General features: G+C 48.7%; 2 protein-coding genes across 3 annotated transcripts in view; both read right to left on the bottom strand.

Annotated features, from left to right (window-relative positions):
- The window catches only part of Dnai2 (dynein axonemal intermediate chain 2), a 34,897-nt gene extending 27,790 nt beyond the window's left edge, over positions 1-7,107 (bottom strand). The window contains exons 1-2 of one of the 2 annotated variants that reach the window (XM_036197925.1): positions 6,568-7,107; positions 919-1,118 (exon numbers count right to left, since the gene is read on the bottom strand). In XM_036197925.1, coding sequence (XP_036053818.1) covers positions 919-1,101 — 183 coding nt within the window. In that variant the 5' untranslated portion in view covers positions 1,102-1,118; positions 6,568-7,107. Of the gene's footprint in view, positions 1-918; positions 1,327-6,567 lie in introns of those variants that run through there. The other variant, XM_036197926.1, reaches the window with a different exon arrangement.
- Positions 7,108-14,005: 6,898 nt separating this feature from the next.
- Ttyh2 (tweety family member 2) overlaps positions 14,006-19,875 on the bottom strand; it is a 44,856-nt gene continuing 38,986 nt past the window's right edge. The window contains exon 14 of the mRNA XM_036195888.1: positions 14,006-15,040. Within this exon, the coding sequence (XP_036051781.1) occupies positions 14,966-15,040 (75 nt within the window). The 3' untranslated portion in view covers positions 14,006-14,965. The remainder of the gene's footprint in view (positions 15,041-19,875) is intronic.

Genomic DNA, 19,875 nt, shown 5'->3' with positions numbered 1-19,875 from the left:
AGAAGCCCTGGGAGGAACATTTCAGTTCTAGACGAGTTCAATCTTTTTGATATTGTAATAGGACCCAATACTGTCATCCACAAAGTTCATTTCAGTAACCACATGATTGACTCCCTGTCTCTGTGTGTGTGTGTCTCTCTCTGTCTCTTCTGTCTCTTTCTGTCTCTCTCTTTCTGTCTCTCTCTTTCTCTCTCCCTGCTGGACAGAGGAAATAGATATAATCTTTAAAAATCAGACATGTGGCTGGGCGGTGGTGGCACATGTCTTTAATCTCAGCACTCAGGGAGGCAGAGGCAGGTGGATTTCCGTAAGTTCAAGGCTAGCCTGGTCTACAGAATGAGTTCTAGGATAGCCAAAGCTAATACATAGAGAAACTCTGTCTCAAAAAACAAACAAAATATCTGACTTGTGAGATGGAGGCAGGAGGATCAGAAACTCAAGGTCATTCTTGTCCTGGCAAGTTCAAGGCCAAGCTGGGGGTACATAACCCCTCTGCCACAGACATAAAAAAAAAAAAAAATCACACATACGAAAATATTAGCATAATGCTTTAAGTAGATTTGCCAGTTTGTATTGCACACATTCACAGCTATCCTCAGCCATGTCTGGAGGTGACTGAGCCCTGGAATCCACCCACTCATCCTGGGAGACATCATATTAACAGTGATTAATTATCCATCCTTCGACATCACAGAGACTTTGCAACAACAGCAATTCAGAGCATGGGCTTGCCATGTGCACTCCATAGACACACCTGCTCTGGCCCAAGAAGAGTTAGTGCTATGTACTCCTGATCCTGGCACAGGGGTGAGTCTTGGGGTTCCTCTGTCCATATGCCTCCAGCACCTGCTCTCGTCCACTCTACCTAGTTTCCAGTTTCCCCACTGACCACCCTGGGTTTCCAGGGCAGGAACTTACCTCGTGTTCTGACATACTGGCCGAGCACTGGATGCCTGTGTCCACTGGGTTCCGCTCCACATACAGTGTGGACAGCTCAGGGTTGGGCGGAATGTCGATGTTCAGCTCCGCCTGGCGGTCTGAGAAGTTGCACTGTTTCCCAAACTCGCTGCGCTTCTTGATGTACACGTAGACGATCTCCATGGTGATGGTTGCAACCGCTGCAGCAGGAGAGAAGAGAGTCTGAGACTGTTGAGGGGTCCCACCCAGATACCGCTCATCACCTCAAGTCCCACCGGAGGCGGGGCCATGTTTTGCATCTGGTTTGCAGGGAGCCAGGTTAGGGAATCCTAGGGGATTCTCTCCAGAAGCTACACCTGTGTTTTTGAAAATCATTTAGGGGCTAAAGAGATGGTTCAGTGGTTAAGAGTACTGGCTGCTCTTCCCGAGGACCCTGGGGTCCATTCCTGCACCCACACAGCTGCTCACAAGCCCCAGGGGACCCGACATCGCCCTCTTCTGGCCTGCACACACATTGTGCACAGATATACACACAGGATGCAGGCAACCCCCACCATACACACACACACACACACACACACACACACACACACACACACACACACACACATGCTCTTCTAAAAATAATCTTATTCAGCAGGGCACTTTGAAGGTGGAGGCAGGAGGATAAGACTTTAAAATCATCCTAGGCTACATAGCAAGTTCAAAGTCAGTCTGAACTACATGAGACCCTGTCTCTAAACACAAAACATAGAAGTAAAACAAACAAAATAAAAAATAAGACCAAAAATCTCTCCTCTGAAACCAAATATGATGGTTCACACTTGTACTCCTAGCCCTTGTGACTTCAAGACCAGCCTATGCTTCAAAAGCAGCCTGTGTTATATAGTGAGGCCTTGTCTAAAACAGGCCTGGAGTTAAAAGTACTTGCTCCTCTCACAGAGGACTGGAGTTTGGTTCTCCAGCTGTTTGTAACTCTAGCTCCAGGAGATCCAGGGCCACCTTCTGACCGCTGTGAGCATGTGTGTATATGCCAATCCCTCCTTCTCCCATACTTTCTCTCTCTCTCTCTCTCTCTCTCTCTCTCTCTCTCTCTCTCTCTCTCTCTCACACACACACACACACACACACACACACACACACACACACACAGACAGAGCTAAATACATCTTATTTGAGACAGGGTCTCACTGTTTGGCCTGGAACTCACCGTATAGACAAAGCTGCCTTTAAACTTGGAGATTCACTGACCTCTGTATCCTGAATACTGAGATTAAAGGCATGTGCTACCATGTCCAGAAAAACAAAATCTTTAAAGAAACAAAGTAAACCGAGACAAAGCAACAAAAATAACTTAATTCTTCTGAGTGCCAAGCATAAATTTCATTGTTTGGTTCTTGCCCTTGCCCTTTGAGGTGATCAATGAAATCATTTCACTTGAACATTCATACCTTTAGGTGATTTTCCTGGGGTCACATCGCTGACAAGTAGCCCAGGTGGTCTGCCTGGCTTCAGAGTTCTTACCCACAAAATTACACTCTCTACTGAATCAATACACTTGCTAGGAGGCAGGAAGCAATATTGGTGACCATGACTTTGAGCTAAACCCATCACCACACTTAAGATTTGAACCACATGGTACACAGATTAGAAAAACCCGAATCTCTTAATAACCCCCAGCCACTCCCACCACTGTTCAAAAGGCTCATCCATGCCAGAGTGCCAGATTGCCAGGCTCTACCCCTCCTCTGGTGGCCACATAGGGAATCTATGCCTCCTGCATTGCTCTCTGTGGATCTGTGAGCCACTTTGAGAATGGACAAAAAGCCAGGCGGCTTCTTCAACAAGCAGAACTAGACAGTCACTAGATTTGTGCTCCTTAGCCATGAGAATCAAGATTTGGGGCCAGCGAGGTGGCTCAGCAGGTAAAGGTGTTTGTGGCACAAGCCTCAAGACCCGGGTTCAATCCCCGGAGCCCATGGTGTAAGGGAGAGGACCATCTCCAACATGTTGTTCTCTGACCTTCACGTGTGCATGGTGGCTTGCACAAGCACATGCACATGCACACACTCACTCTAAATTTAAAAAAAAATAATTATAAGGAAGGCTGTTAAGACCCTGGAGTTCTGGCTCTGCCTTGACCAGCAGTGTGTCCTTGGCTGGGTCACTCAGTCTTTCCAGGGCTGAACTGCAGCTGCAAAGGGGCTGTAAAGGGGCTGGCACACAAACAGGATGTGAGGAAAGGCCTCCTGGGAATACAGAAAGACAATGCCAACTGCCCTGCACTCAACACAAAGGGAACTTCTGACTCTGTGCATTAGGGGGCTGAGTACAGGTGGCTGGTCATCTGGCCATCGGGGGGCATTATACTGTGGACTCGGAACTCCAGCTTGAGCTATGTCAGACTCTGTCTGGTACTGAAGGGATAGCTGGGTGGTTAACAGCGCTCACTGACTGCTCTACAGAGGACTGGAGTGTGATTCCCAGTACTCACGTGTCACAATACAGACAAGTGGAAAAACACACATACACCTATGTAAAACATACACAGTGCCGGGCAGTGGTGGCACATGCCTTGAATCCCAGTACTCCGGAGGCAGAGCCAGGCAGATCTCTGTGAGTTCGAGGCCAGCCTGGGCTACAGAGTGAGTTCCAGGAAAGGTGCAAAGCTATACAGAGAAACCCTGTTTCAAAGAAAAAAAATCAAATTTTCCCAGAGGCTGGGGAGATGGCTCAGTGGTAAAGAGAACTGGCTGCTCTTGCAGAGGACCAGGGTTTGATTCCCAGCATCTACATGGCAGCTCTCAACCATCTGTAACTCCAGTTCCAGGGGAGCTGGTGTCATTTCCTGGCCTCCGAGGGCACCAGGCACACATGCAGGCAACACACACATAAGATAAACATTAAAACATCTTTAAAACAATGTCTTTAAAAATGAAAAGATCCTGTCTCAAAGACACACATACAGAGAGGAGAGAAAAGAAAGAGGAGAGAGAGGGGACAGGGGGAAGGGGAGACAGACGATAAAACCTAATTACGCACTAGACATGGTGGTATGTCCATAATCTCAGCACTGAAGAAGCAGAGGCAGGAGGATCTCTGCAAGGTCTAGGCCAGCCTGGTCTACAGAATGTGTGTCAGGTCAGTCAGGGCGATAAAGTGAGACTTAAACTCAAAATACTTTTTAAAGCCAACCAATCAATCAATCAATCAATCCAACCACAAGTAATGAAGGCAGTGATGTTCTGATGCAAAGAGACACATGACCAATGAGACAGAACTGAAAGCTCAGGAATAAACCTGTGTGTTTATGGTCAGCTGACCTCTGAAGGGCCATCAAGGGATGTAACAGGGAGAGAATGGTCTTTCAGCAGATGGTGCTGGGACAAGTGGGTATTCCCAAGCCAAAGACCAGAAAGAGCCATATCTCACACCATATGCAAAAATGAACTCGAAATGGGCTGTGTGTACCTAAATGTTAAGATCAGAAACAATAAGACTCCATGACTGTAAGAAGTCAGACCCACAGCTCTGGCTGGCTACTGAGTCCCAGAAACTGAGAGGCTGAGAGCTGGGCACATCTATCTAGAAGCAGGTATCAGGGTGGAAGGGAACAGCTGGAGCAGGGGGTGAGTGAGAAGACAGGGGTGGGGTTAACTCCCCAGTCTCTTGGCATCCATATATTGCTCCTTGAAGGCAGCATGACCTGCTAGGCATGATGACACATACCTGAAATCCCAGTACTTGGGATGTAGAGGCAGAAGAATCAGGAGTTCAAGGCTAGCCTTATAGTTCAAGGCCAGATGGAGTATGAGACCCTGTCTCAAAAACAAACAACAAAAATAATAAAAGCCAATACAAACTATACACTTGGAGAAAGTGGTTTGGAAAGTCTCCCTTATGGGTGGGAGCGATGGCTCAGAGGGCAGAGGTCAAGGCAGCAAGTCTGCATAAGGGTGCCCCAATGCCTTCATTCTGTATGGATGAAATTGAAACCTTGGGGAAAAGAACGCAAAGTCAATTAAATTCTCTGTCTTCCACCAATCGTGAAAAGCACCCGTGCCTCCCAGACCCGGCAGCTGGATTCAGGCAATTAGGGGGCTGTCTCTCTCCATCTCCAATTGCTGTGGCACAGCTGACTCCTAGGGCGACACAAGGACACTTAAGAGAATGGGGAAATTCTGGGAAGAAAAAAAAAAAAAACAACAAAACAGCCTCTTCACCCCCAATCAGATTCTAACAGCTTTGCTTTCTTCCTTGGTGTTTCCCGAGGCCAAGCATGGAGAACGGAGGCATTGTCTGGAGACAGACAGAGGGGACATTTAAAGGCTAGCCTGGTGACAGGAAGATAGCACATTCAAGGACCCAGCAGCCCAGGCTTTTCTCCCAAGCTAGCATGGTGCAAAGATAAGTGACAAGGTCATCCAAGGGTGTCACAACAGTCTTTCCCCTCTTTGGGGAGATAAGTGCTGCAGGGCGGGGCTTCCCCAGGGTCTGAGCAGGGTGTCTGCAAGGGCTGTGTGTGTAGCAGAGGGGACCAAGAGTATTATTGTTGCCTAGGAGTGTCAGGGGCAGATTGCCTCTATTCTAGAGACCCAGAAGCATGAAGAATGACAATCTCCCCCTCCACACACACTCTTCTAATATGCACTCTAGAACCTCACAATACTGGTGCTCTACCACCTTGCTACACCCAGCCCCCACAAATCTCAAACCCAGAAGGTTCACAAGGAACCTCTATAGCCTGGGCCAAGCACCCAAACATGTGACAACTTCCTGCATCCTGGTGGGTCATGCGAGGATGATGAGCAAAGTCATTCCTAGAGAGAACCCTTGGGGTTTAACAGAAAGCATGGCACACAGCTGGGAGGGAAGCCCAGGGAATGGCAGGAAGCAGGGGTGTCAGTGCCGGAAAGAGGAGGGCCAGCCTTTGTCCCTTGGGGCAGCCCATCTGTGTGCCTGGAACTGAGGAGCCTTGCTTGAGGGAGGAACGCAGAAGGAGGGCTCCTTGCGTCTTTGAGAACCTTCTGGACTAGGTTAGGAAAACGTTTTCAGGACCCTAATGGGCACACGGTAAGGCCAGCTCTCAGACCCAGGGGCAAACAAAAGGACGCGTTTACATACAGTATCTGTACCCAGATCACAGTACTCTTGTGATCTCCTACAATTACTCCCCCACCTCACTTTTCTTAAATTGACTTTATTTTTAAATTTAAACATGTGTGGTGTGTATAGGTATGTCTGCATGTGGGTATGTGCACACAAATGCAGTGGGGTGGAGACCAGAAGTGTCAGATGCCCTGGAGCTGCAGTTACAGCGGCTGTGAGTCACCTGAACCAAAATCTGGTCTTCTGCAAGAGCAGTGCTCCCTATTAACTGCTGAGCAGTCCCTCCAGAGCCCTCTCGGTTTTTTGGTTTTTGTTTTTGTTTTTTTTTTTTTTTTGAGATAGGTTCTCATTCTTAGTCCAGATAGCCTGGAACCTAATGAGTAGTCTAGGCTGGCCTCGGACTCTCGGCAATTCTCCTGCATCTGCCTCCCGAGTGCAGGGATCATAAGCGTGTGCCTTTCCCTCTCCCACTCCCTCCTCTTAATTGAAAGCTCTCTTAACAGCCTCATCCTCCCCGGGCAGAACGTTTGCTTCAGTCACCTGAAAGCCAGAAAGAAGTTCCGCCCACTCTGGGACACGGTCAGGGTCAGGGCCTGGTGGCGTAGTGATGCAGAAGGCAAGGTGCTTGGGGGTTGCAGAGGTCCTAGAACTTGGAGAATATTCCGGGCAGCGAGGATTAATGCGGCGGGAAGAGCGCTAGGGAGCGCTGGTCCTGGTTCCAGCATCCAACAATTCTCCTAGAAGGAATCTCCTAGGTTTCTTGCACTGTTGGTGATTATTACCCTCTGGGGCTCTTTCCTTCTCTCGCCAGATTTCCTTTCAGGCTTGGATGTCCTCCTGGGCTCCAGACCCTTATTTAGGCTCAGTTTCTCCTGCTACACTGTGCCGGGGAAGCGCCCAAGCCATGTCCCGGCTCCAGCGCTGCTCAAACGGCTGGGAGCTGTGGAGTTTACCGGTTGCCTAGCAACCCCAGCCGGGCCGAGACACGGTCTGTTCCGAAGGCGATCTGGATGGAGCACGTGACATAGGTCCCCCTGGTCGGAAGCAAAGCCATTCTTTCCTCCCTTTTCTGGAGGAGGTCTGTGGAAGAGGTGGAGGGAAGTTAGCCAACTTTTAAATCCCACTAGTGGTCATAAGGGCTTGGCCAAAACGCTTACCCAAGGCTACAGTTATGCATCCGGCGAAGTCCCTTGAAAACGCAAGCCAAGTGACCCGTGCGTGGGAAGGCCTGCGCCTGGGTTAGTGAAAGCCTGCTCTGTTCAGTTCTGATCTTGTCTGATTTGTCACTGTTTGCTACAATGACCGGGTCCGTTCTGCTGCCATATCCCCTGCACCACCACCCTTCTGAATACATCTCCAGAATGGAAATTCCTTGAGGGTCAGGCTGAATGCATGCATGGCTTAGCTGTGTGGTTGGCACATTGTAAACATGGTTTGGTTTCACTGCATGAATGAAAGAGCTGACGGATGATGAATGACACACTGAGAGACGTTTTTCTCATGAGGAGGAGTTAGAAAACCATACCGAGGGCCAGCAAGATGGCTGAGTAACAAGCGCTCGCCTCCCAAATCCGACAAACTGAGGTCAAACCCTAGAACCCACGTCAAAGTGGAAAAAGAGAACGGATTCCACAAAGTTGTCCTCTGACCTCCTACACCTGCCATGGTGCACACTCACAGTAATAATAAATCCGTAATTAAAAAATTAAAGAAGGGAAATTTAGTCCTATATGTAGGAGTGATGAGATGCTCAGTGAGGAAAAGGGCTTGTCCTGGGTTTGAACCCCTGGACACACATGGTGAGAGAACTGACTTCCCAAGCTGTCCTCTGACCTCCACACTTGTGCTATGTATGGCACATGAGCACACACACACACACATACATACAACCACACATACATACATACATACAACCACACACACATACACACATACATACATACACACACATACATACATATATACAACCACACATACATACATACACATACATACATACACACACATACATACATACACACATACATACACCCACACATACATACATACACACACATACATACATACACACACATACACACACGTGATTTTTAAAGAGAAAGAAAACTACAGAATCTTATACAGCTTCCCAGAAGACCCTAAGAGCATTTGGAGCTGGGGACCCTACATTGTTCATTTATTTATCATGTAATTTTTAGCAAGTTGTGCCCCCACCCCCCACCCCCGTGATGGCTCGAATGACTTTGATCCCCACAGGCTCATAGATTGCATGCTTAGTCTGCAGTTGGGCAAGCTGTCTGGAAAAGATTAGGAGGGGTGGCCTTGTTGGAGGTGTAGCACTGGGGGTGGGGTGGGCTTGGAGGTTTCAAAAGCCCACACCAGGCCCAGTGTCTCTCTCTTCCTGCTGCCTATGGATCAGAATGTAGCTCTCAGCTGCTTCTCTGGGATCATACCTTTCCATGTGCAACCATGTTTCCTGCTGTGATGATTATGGACTAACCCTCTGAAATTATAAGCGAATCCCCAATTAAAAGCTTTCTTTTATAGGCGTTGCTTTGTCCTGGTATCTTTTCATAACAATCCAACAGCAACTTAAGACATTCCTTCAGTACTGGGATTGAACAGTTCCTTGCATATGATAGGCTAGAGCCCTACCACTGGACTACATTCCCAGCCTCAGTTTCCATTTCTGGGACTAAACTTTCTACATCTTCACAGTAGGAGAACAGTGACAGTTCTTCAGGGCAATGGGAAGATCAGACACACAGAGTCCAGCCCACATTGAGGCATGGCCAGCACATGCTTGCTGCTACAGGCTACAGAGAATGAGGTGAACCTGAGGCCAGGCGTGGGCACTGAGATTTGGATGAAGCAAAGAATGAGTCATCAAGATGTGGGATGTGGGGTTGGAACTGGGCCCCAGAAAGTGGTTTTGAGTTGCTGGGGAGGTGACTCCCGGAGTGGGGGAGGGGCACAGTGCGAAGGAGAGGAGTAAGCTGATCGGGTTCAGGATGGAGCAATGTGGCTGGCAGGGATTGCAAGCTGGGGCCTCTCTGATGACATGTGGGCAGGGAAGCGGGGGTGGGGGGGTGTAGATAAGAAAAGGGGGAGGGGGAATTTGGAAAGGAAATGGCAGTCATTTTTTTTATGACAATGATTTTGTTCCTGGCTCCCCACTCCACCCTACCTTACCCTACCCTACCCCACCCTACCCTTCCCTACCCTCCCTCAGACCTGTGTAAAGCCAACCAACACTGGAAAGGGTTACCTCGCTCACTCGCTCCCCCCCCCCCCCCCTTAGCTCTTAAGCTCTTGGCAGGTCCAATTCAGCCACCATGGGAGGCCAGCATGAGGTCATATAATTAGGAGTATCCATAACGTCCTGGTTTTTCTTTTCTTTTCTTTTCTTTTCTTTTCTTTTTTTTTTTTCTTGGCTTCTCGGATTTCCACCCAGTCACAGCATAACTGGCCACAGAAGCTCCTGCTTAGATCAGCCTTGCCCTGGACAAACTCCAGGCAGGTCCCTAGTTCATTCATCACACACCCCTGGTTTTCTTTTTTTGTTTTTTGTTTGTTTGTTTGTTTTGTTTTTCGAGACAGGGTTTCTCTGTAGCTTTGGAGCCTGTCCTGGACTAGCTCTGTAGACCAGGCTGGCCTCAAACTCACAGAGATCTGCCTGCCTCTGCCTCCCGAGTGCTGGGATTACAGGCGTGTGCCACCACCGCCCAGCTCATTTTTTTAAAGACAGCCTCTCATGTAACTCAGGCTAGCTTTGAACTTCTGATCCTCCTGCCTCTGCCTCCTAAGTGCTGTAAGTACAAGCTCTACCACACCAAGCCTTAGAACTCTTCTACAGAAAGATTAGTTAGTGATTTTTTTATGAGTGTATATTAATAGTACAGGATAAGGGCTTTCGTTATCCATACATACATGCACATATGTATAAAATGTACTTTGATCGGATCTACTCCCTTCTGCTTTCACCTTTTAAAAAATTTGTTTTGTTTCCTGTTTTTCTAATTTTGAAATTGAGTGAAAATATAATAGCTATGCTTCTGAGCTGGAAGCAAGAGAATCAGAAGTTCAAGGTCAACCTTACATACTAAGTTTGAGGCCAGCTTGGGCTATATGAAACTTTTTCAAAACAAACAACAAACAAAACTAGATGAAGTTGGGTGCCTTTTGATCCCAACACTCCTGATGTAGAAGCAGACAGGTTTCTGATTTCCGGGCTAGCCTGGTCTACATGGTGAGTTCCAGGTTAGCCAGGACTATATAGTGAAACCTTGTCTCAAAGCAAAACCACCAAACAAGGCTCAAGATCCTGGGAGTTTTGCCCACAAAAGCTACCCCATATCCAAGCAATCAGAGCTGGTTCTGTTACATGATAATTTGTAAACTCCATCCCAGGATCATGACCTTGACTTCCCAGACACCTCTGCTAGTTCTGAACTCAGAGAAAGTAAGGGGATATCAAATATTTAGGCGTTATGGGTTAGAGGCACAAATCAAAGTTCTTATGGGGGCTGGTAAGGACAGTTCTGATAGGGGAATGTCTTTCTGAATGCTGCGAACATGTGTTGCTCTGATTGGTTGACAAATAAAGCCATTTGGCCTATGGCAAGGCAGCTTAGAGGCAGGCAGGAAATTCAAAGAGAGAGACAGGAAGAAGGCTTGGGGAGATGCGGCGAGCCACTCAAAGAGCAACATGTAATGGGACGCAGGTAAAGACATGGAACACGTGCCGATACATAGATGAATAGTTATGGACTAATTTAGGATATAAGAGTTAGCTAGCAAAAGACTTGAGCCATGGCCATGCAGTTATAATTACTGTATAAGCCTCTGTGTGTTTCCTTGGGGAACATGGGTAGGAGAGACTTGTCCCGACCGCCGGCAGGAAATCTTCCAACTACACAGTTCATCTTTTCTGAGTGTATTGGGTAAAGAACATGGCTGGGCTCGTGAGTACTATATGGAGATAAGAGGTAGTACTGAACTGGGAGTGTAGCCCAGTGGTAGAGTGGCCTTCTGGCATGAGCAAGGCCCTGGGTTCAATCCGAAGCACTGGGGGCCTGTGGGAGTAGGGCAAAGCATCAGGGTGCTACATCTGTTCCAAAGGAAGCCTGTGCTCACTGAGGGAGGCCTCTATGGAGTCCTGCTTTTTCCCCGGGGAGCAGGCTAAAAGCAGTCATTTTCCCACAGCTGGTTCTTTCCGGGCCTGCAGTTACGTCACAGCCAGATGACGGTCAGATGAGCCCAGCAGTGGACAGGGACACAGTGACCTCTCAACACCACTTTCCCTTGCCATGCAGCCAGCGTGTGGTTCTTCCTCAGAAGAGAGAGGTGACACAGCGCTGCTCACCCTTGGGCTTCTTGAAGACTCAGAATCACCTTCCTAATTTTTTTATTCTTTTTTAAAAAATTTATTTATCTATCTATTATGTATAAAGAAGAGGGCACCAGATCTCATTACAGATGGTTTTGAGCCACCATGTGGGTGCTGGGAATTGAACTCAGGACCTCTGGAAGAGCAGTTGGTGCTCTTAACCTCTGAGGCATCTCTCCATCCCCTATTTTTTTTTCTAATAAAAGAACTAGAGTTTTGAGTTTATTTTATTTTATGTGTATGGGTGTACTGATTACATTTCTGTCTGTGGACTATGTGCATGCAATACCCACGGAGGCCAGGAGAGGGCATCGGACCTCCTGGAACTGAAGTTACAAGACAGTTGTGATCTACCATGTAGGTGTTGGTAACTGAACCCAGGTCTTCTGGAAGAGCAGCCAGTGCTCTTAACCATGGAGCCATCTCTCCAGTCCTGACCTTCCTACTTCTTACGTGCCTTTTGCAACTCAAATTTCATCTAGTTTTTAGAGACCATAAAAGCCCCCACATCCCATGTCACCTGGGTGCTGAGCCACAGTTTTCTCCAAAAATCAAATTAGTTATGGGAGTTCCCACACTGTTCTTACTCATCTCCCCAAGGCTGCCGGTTCCCTAGGGTAAGGAGCATAGAAAAAGCCACAAGACCATGTGACCTCCTGAGCTGCTGAGGTCATCTGCATATGACTCTCAAGCTTCTCCCCTCAAGCACTTCCAAAGGTTACAGTAGCTTACCCAGGAGTTTCACTATGTTTCAGGGAGTTCTGGAAGCTCAGCTCACATGGGTATGAACAGCTACTTGGCCTGTGGGGTAGCACCAGAGCTGGTGCTGCTGAGCCAGCAGGGGTGGGGTGGGCTGCCCTAGAGACATTGTGTTCAGGCATCCCTGCCCCAAGAAGCAACCTATGAAGGTGAGGCGCTCAGGAGTACAGCACAGACCCCTGAACTGTGGAGGAGTACAGTCTGGCTATCTCCTGCCTGACCACTGCCCCATGCCATGCCCGCCCAGAAGCACCCAGCACAGGCTCCAGGCTTTGTGTGAGACACCCTGGTTCTGTCCCCAGGCCAACAGGTCCTGACCCTCGATGCACCTGTTAAAACAATGGCTTTATAGATTTATTCTGAGGGTTAATGAAAAATTAACATCAACACCAGAGAGAACTGCTGGCTCCTGGTGAACACTTAATAAAGACTACTTACTGTTAGCAGCCCCATGAGCAATGAATGGATGACCTTCAGAGAGACCTTTGGAGAAAGCCCAGAGCAGAAATGAGGCCTAGCCCTGGTTCTGTAAGAGGAGCTACAGGCAGAGGTTAGGGAGATGGCTCCCTGAATAAGAGCTTTGCTGTGCAAGCATGAGGGCCTGAGTTCGTATCCCCAGCACTCACCTAAAAAGCTGGGTGTGACTAGGTACATGATTGCAACCTCAGCCCTGCAGTGAGGGGAAGGGGGGACTTCTGGCTGCCAGCCTAGTGAGAGACCCTATCTCAAGGGAATAAGGGAGGGGGATGGTAGAACAGAAGAGCCAATGTCCTTTGTCCTCTGGCCTATGTAACACACACATATACGCACACACACAACACACCATCACCACCATCACCAAACAAACAAGAACAAAACAAAACAAAAAAAAAATAGGTAAAGGCCGTAGACACCTGTGACCTGAGATATTCACTCATAGCCCCCCCCCCCCTTTTTCTTAAAAAACAAAACAAAACCTAAAACCTCTGTGGAGGGGACATGCACCCTTGCTAGTCCCCAAAGGTTATTAGCAAGTAAGTGACCCAGTCAACTGCACATCTTAAGAGAAGTGGTTTATTCTTGGCTCAGGTGTGGGCGAACGTATATCAAGCAGAGGCTTGCCCACCCAACTCCTGTAGAACCTGGAGGTGTTTTAGTTTAACATACATGCATTAAAAAGTCCTCCAGTTGCTCTGGAGGAAACATTAGAAGCAATGCCTTGACGTTGCAGCCCAAGGTCTGCACAGGGCACAGACATGGAAAGGGGGCTCACAGTATGCACAGGTTAGTATGGAACAGTGAGGCTGGTCCCTTGTGGCTTGGCTGGCAGCTGCCAGTGTGATGACAATGTGGCTCTTCTAGTATGGAAACAGCCCTGTCACACTCTGTCACCCAGGCCCTGCTTACGTGTGCAAGGCCACGGGGCTTCAGTGTGTAATGTACTCTGGACTGGCAGGAGGTTGGAAGCACCAAGTAGCCTAACCTGGTCCCTCAGCAGGCAGGACAGGGGTCATTATTTTCTCCTAGCCAGAAAATGGCTGTCCCTCAGAATAGGGAAAGCCCTGCAGCCTTCTTAGTTAACAGGTCTCTCCCTTTACAGGGCCCCAGAAATCCTTCTCCAGCCATCTAGGACATGATGTCTCACGAATCGTTATTACACACAAAAAGGACTGCGCACGATGGCTCAAGGCTTTAATCTCAGCACTCAGGAAGCAGAGGCAGGTGGATCTCCAAATTCGAGGCCAGCCTGGTCTACACGGAGAGCTCCAGGACAGCCAGGGCTACACAGAGAAACCCTGTCTCAAAACTCCCCCAAAAATCTGCTTCTGGCCTGGTGTGGTGGTGCATGCCTTTAATCCCAGTACTCTGGAGGCAGAAGCAGGTGGATCTCTGTGGGTTCTAGGCCAAGGCCAGTCAGGGTTATATCATGAGACTGCAGCAAAACAAAAACCCCACAACCCACACTCCCCAGCCTCTCCTCCAGATCGGTAACATGGCTTATGTGAGAGTCGAAGTATAGAAACAGGTGTAAGACCTGAACCTGTTTGGAGGTGCCTGTGAGGGAGATAAGAGTCTTTGGATCATCAAAATGTTTCAAAATACTGGGAACAAGAGCTCAGTTGCTTTCAAAGTGTCTGTTCATACCTGAGACTGTCCCCACCTGCAGCTGAGACCTGGCTCCAGAATGGAGGTGGCCGGTGGAGGTTAGAGGCAGAATGTGGCAGGCTTTCTCTCATGCTCCTGCCCAAGGCTGCCAGGCTGCAGTGCCCGGCCTGAGGCCACCAATCCCCTCTGGGAGGTACTCTTAATGCTATCCTTCTGCGGTCTAGGCAGAGTCTATGTGGTCCCAGAATGTGGTTCCTGGACCATGTGTTCTAACACATCTCCAATTGTCACCTGCTAGGAACCGAGGACAGAGTAGCTAGAAGGTGCGACCTGGGTTTAGGGCCACACTAACAAGAGGCAGGGGCCCGGGGTGGCAGGACCTTGAAAGAATAGGGCTCTTAGGCTGGTGGTCCCCTCCTCACTGCCACTTCGCATCTGCTGAAGGTGGGACTTAGGGAGCTGAACCAGGCAGCTGGTTCTGGGATAGCAGCTGAGTCCTGGGGAGTTCTAGGATGGAGAGCTTGGCCGAAGAGGCTGGTCTAGTCATGGGCCTTGTATCCACCTGTGGTCAGGCATCCCAGCTGTGTCTCTGCAGGCACAGGAGCCTGCTGGTCCAGGAACTTTCAGTTTCTGTTACAGAAATAGCTGGGATCTGCATCCATTGAGAACCAAGCTGGCGGGAGGAGGCAGGTACCCTGAAAATTGCTAGGATGGGAACTCGTAGTGTCTCAAGTGGTCATCGGCCACAGACATGTAGGTGGCCCTCATGCTGGGAGAGTACTGTGGAGGAAAGGAGAGGCAGTCAGAACAGGGTGCGGCTTGCTGCTGGGTCAACCTGACGTTATACAGTCTGCCTTCCCCCTGTTGATGCTGGTTCCCCACCTGTGCACTCGACTTTGAATCAAAGCTACTAAAAAAAAAAAAAACCAAACAAACAAAGAAAAGAAAAATGCCTGTATTGAGCATATATGCCCTTTCTGGTTTTCTTCTATTGTTTCTGTTACTTGTTTATTTAGACAGGGTCTTACTTTGTAGTCCAGCATAGCCCAGAACTCCCTATGTAGCCAGGCTAGACTCCAGCTCAAAAGGACCTTTTGGTCTCAGCCTCCAGAGAGCTGGGATTATGTGCGTATGTCAACACACTCAGAGGCAAAGGAGGGACGATCTGCAAAGTTACACTGCATTAGTTATTTGAAGTACCCCGGCTGTGATCCTGAACATATCAAACAGCACATGGTTTTACGTGAGAAGCTTGAGCATCCTCGGAGTTTGCTATCCTTGGGATTCCTGGAGCCTGTCTTCTGTGGACTTTGAGGGCGCAACTGTACTAGCAACGGTGCTGGGAACAGAGGATGACAACCCGGCCAGGCACAGCAGCCAGACAGCGTCTTTATCACAAGGTATCATGTAGTTTGAGGGAATACCAGAGTGGCTTGAGAAGACGCTTCCCAGGTGACATCCGTCGGGGCCCCAGGCTGTAGCCACTAGCATAAGGCGCACACAGAGAGCAGGGATGGTCTTTCCTCCACCCCCAGCACCCAGGCTGCACTCTCACTGAGGCACAGCACTGGGCTGTATCAGATGCACCAGGGAAGTTTGGAGCAGTTAGCTAGCAGCCAGCAGACTGAGGGGCTCAGGTCCGAATTCCAAGAATGCACCATATGTGTGTAGCTGCCATTACCTTGGTTTGTGGTTGTTTGAGACAAGTTCTTTCATTAACCTAAAGCTTGCCCAGTAGGTGAGGTTGGTTGGCCAGTGAACCCCAGGGATTCACCCATCTCCACTTCTCTAGTGTTGAGATTATAGTAGACTACCATACCTAGCTTCTTATAGTGAAGGTATACATTTTTTATATATTTTTACGCTTTTTGTAATTCTGGAAGCTCGAATTCAGGTTGTCATAGGTATGCCCTTTACTGACTGAACTTTTATCCAGTCCCTGTCCCTACATTTTACCTTCCCTGTGACTTTGGCAGAGGTCTTCTAACCGCTCCTGGCCTCTCTTTTCCCACTTGAAAAACAGACAAAAATAATTCAGCCAGACCCTTATTATAAGAGGCCTCAAACATCTAGGGAGTTTAAAAGTCCTGATGCAGCCGGGCAGTGGTGGTGCACGCCTGTAATCCCAGCACTCGGGAGGCAGAGGCAGGCGGATCTCTGTAAGTTCGAGGCCAGCCTGGTCTACAGAGCTAGTCCAGGAAAGGCGCAAAGCTACACAGAGAAACCCTGTCTCAAAAACCAAAAAAAAAAAAAAAAAGTCCCGATGCTCAGGCCATACCCACCAATATTTTTTTTTTTTTCCTGTATTGAGGTAGGACACAGTTTGAAAGTGCTGCTCTGGCAGTTCCAGAATTGAAGATGCTGGGACACATGTGCAAGCCCAGCAGACCCAGCCAGTGCTCCACTTCCGACACAGGGCATCTCCTTCCATCTCCTGTGCCCAGAACACCAGAGACCCTTGACATGGAACCGCAGAGCCAGCATTTCTGTTTCTTCTAAAAGAATGTTTAGATTTATTTTATGTGCAGGAATGTTTTGCATTTGCTCCATGTGCGTACCTGGCCTGCAAAGGTCAGAAGAGGGCATCAGAGCCCCTGGAACTGGAGTAACAGATGTTGTGAGCCACCATGTGGGAACTGCACCTGAGTCCCCTGCAAGAGCAGACAGTGCTACTTGCCACTGATCCACCTCTTTAGCTGTGAGATTCTACATCCATCTATCTATTCCCTTCCTTCCTTCCTTCCTTCCTTCCTTCCTTCCTTCCTTCCTTCCTTCCTTCCTTCCTTCCTTGTGGTTTTTTTGAGACAGGGTTTCGGGTTTCTCTGTTTAACAGTCCTGGCATCTACTTTGTAGACCAGGCTAGCCTCAGACTCACAGAGATCCTCCTGCCTCTGCCTCTCAAGTGCTGGGATTAAAGTTGTGCACCACCACCACCTGGCCAAAGATTCTGCATTTCTTTTTTGTTGTTGTTGTTTTGTTTTGTTTTTTGAGACAGGGTTTCTCTGTGTAGTTTTGGTGGCTGTCCTGGATCTTGCTCTGTAGACCAGGCTGGCCTTGCACTCACAGAGATCCGCCAGGCTCTGCCTCCCAGAGTGCTGGGATTAAATGCATGCGCCACCACTGCCCGGCTGATTTCTTAACAAGCTCATTATTGCTGCTGGTCTGTTTACCACAGGAACAGTCTCCTGGCCTCAGAGACATTTCTGAGGTCTAGGCCACACACAGCAGCAAGCATGCCACTTGGGGTAGGATGAAGAGGAGAAAGGGGCACGAAGTCCTTCAGGTAGCCCAGTGCATCTCTATGAGGTGATCTTGCCTCTCAGATACACGTACAATATCTAACGATGGTCTAGTTGTCATAGCCGGGGCAGGATTTGGATGGGATACTATGGATATCCAGCAAGCCAAAGCCAGGTAAGCATGCACAGACCAGCTACAACACACAGGACCATCCTGTCCATCAGAGCACCAGGACTGCTGAGCAAGGCAACCTGAGAGTAGTGGTTCTCCACTTTGGCTCCCAGGCCAGCAGCATCAGCTTTGCCTGGGAATGGGCTAGACATGTAAACCCCTGGGTCCTACCTTAGATTTCACAAGCCCTTTAAAAGATTTCAGTGTGCATATATGCATGAGACCCTCACCCTGAAAGCAATGCTCCCTAAACTTGCCTGTTAAGTGTATTAGCCTTCAATCTCCCACTCCCAGGCCACTTTCCTGGGAGGGTCTGCTTCTGAATCTGAACCCTTGAGCTGCTATTATTACAGGAAAATGACAAGGGGTCACTGCTTTGGACTGGGAATCGAACCTGAGTCCTGAACTGGGCCAGGCTGAAATTCAAAATGGAGTCATTCATGCTAAATACCACATCAGTGAGGATAGCCAGGTTTCCCCAAAATGGGTCAGTTTTAAGCAGGGTGATCATGAGGTTCCCTCTGCTTTAATCCTTACCCAATGATAAGGATTACAAGGATCTCTTTTACAAGACAGAACTTTGAAAAGACAAAGCAGAATTTTGTTCCTTGTTTCTGTCTTCCTGTAAAACCCATCTCTCAGGGCTGGGGTGTAGCTTGGCGGTAGACAGACAGAGCATGTGTGAGGTCCTGAGTTCTAGTCCTCAGCACCAAAACAAAGCCAAAACAAAACTTTACTATCTGTTTCAGAGCTTACAACAATGCTGCCATTTTTTGGGATGGAAGTGTTTAGAATTGAAGATAAAGCCAGAGAAGATCTTGAACTCAGGAATTTTTACAGTTGCCCTGGGTTATTTTTGTTGGGGTCCAAGAAAGGATCTGGAAACACAAGAGAGATTCCCTGGAGACAGAGCTAAGGGGAAGACACTCTCCTGTGGTGGCCTTGCTTCTTCTCACTCACCCACTAACTCTGGTGACTCTTTTGGAGGGATGTGGAGGCATAGGTGGAACCCTCTCCACCTCACAGCTTGTGCTAAGAGTTTAGAAAGCACATAGGGTGGAGGGCGGCCAGATGTGCCGTCTTCCCTGAGACAGATGCCCACATCCTCATCCTGCCTGTTTCCATGGTCAACAGCATCAGTACCCGTCTCTCCAGATATCCCCAGCAAGGACAGAGGGTAGAAAATCTTCCCCTGGAGCTGGCTGAGATGGGACAGCTGGTAATCACCTTTGCCAAGGCAGTGAGCGTTGTCCTGTCCTCCAGCATTGCAAATAAGGTCAGCTGTTGTTTACCTCAGCTAAGGACATGGAGAGTGGCCTGATTGTTTCAAACAGAAGGTAACCTAAAAATCACTTTTATTTACCATCACAGTATAGTGATTAATTCCTTTTTCACAGAGGCAGGTTTTCCCAAATCATGTTTGGCTTAGATTAATAATAAAGTCAGTCTGTGTCCCCGGGGCCTGGCAGCTGGAGGGAGATAGAAAGATCTAGAAAGCTGACTAGCAGAAGGCAGGGTGGGATTTTAAAGGTGCCTCTAAGTCACTAATATATAAACCATGGGAGGGCATGCCTGTGAAGCCCACACTTGTGGGTAGGGAGCATCAGAAGGGCAAGGCCAGTCTCGGCTATACAGTGAGACATGAGTTAAGAGGTCAAATCAGGCTACATGAGACCCTGCTTAAAAAATATTAATAAGGGGGCTGGAGAGATGGCTCAGAGATTAAGAGCACTTGTTGCTCTACCAGAGGTCCAAAGTTCAATTTCCCAGCATCTATCTCAGGGAGTTTGTAACTCCAGTTCCAAGGGATATGACTTCTTCTGTCCTCCGTGTGTGTGTGTGTGTGTGTGTGTGTGTGTGTGTGTGTGTGTGTGAGCCTCAGCTACACAGTGAGCCATGAGTTAAGAGGTCAAATCAGGCTACATGAGACCCCACGCACACCTCCCCCCCACACACACAATTACAGTAATGAAGAAAAGTAAGTAAGGCTTTGGGGGGGGGGGGGGGGCACGGAAGTAGAGTTATGGGAAGGAAAAGCAGGATTTGTGGCGGCCAGCTTTGCATGGGGCAGGCTGGGGGTGTTGCTAACTGCCCATCTATGCACTCCTTGGGTTCCCAGGGCCCAGGTCCACTTCACTGGTCCCTGGTACTCAGTACTTCTACCTTATCAGTCCGTGGTCCCCCTGAAACTACCTGGATGGGCA

Source organism: Onychomys torridus, chromosome 8 (assembly GCF_903995425.1).
Source record: "Onychomys torridus chromosome 8, mOncTor1.1, whole genome shotgun sequence".
Taxonomy (NCBI): domain Eukaryota; kingdom Metazoa; phylum Chordata; class Mammalia; order Rodentia; family Cricetidae; genus Onychomys; species Onychomys torridus.
Note: the sequence above shows the minus strand (reverse complement) of the source record. Positions and strands in the feature narration are given on the sequence as shown.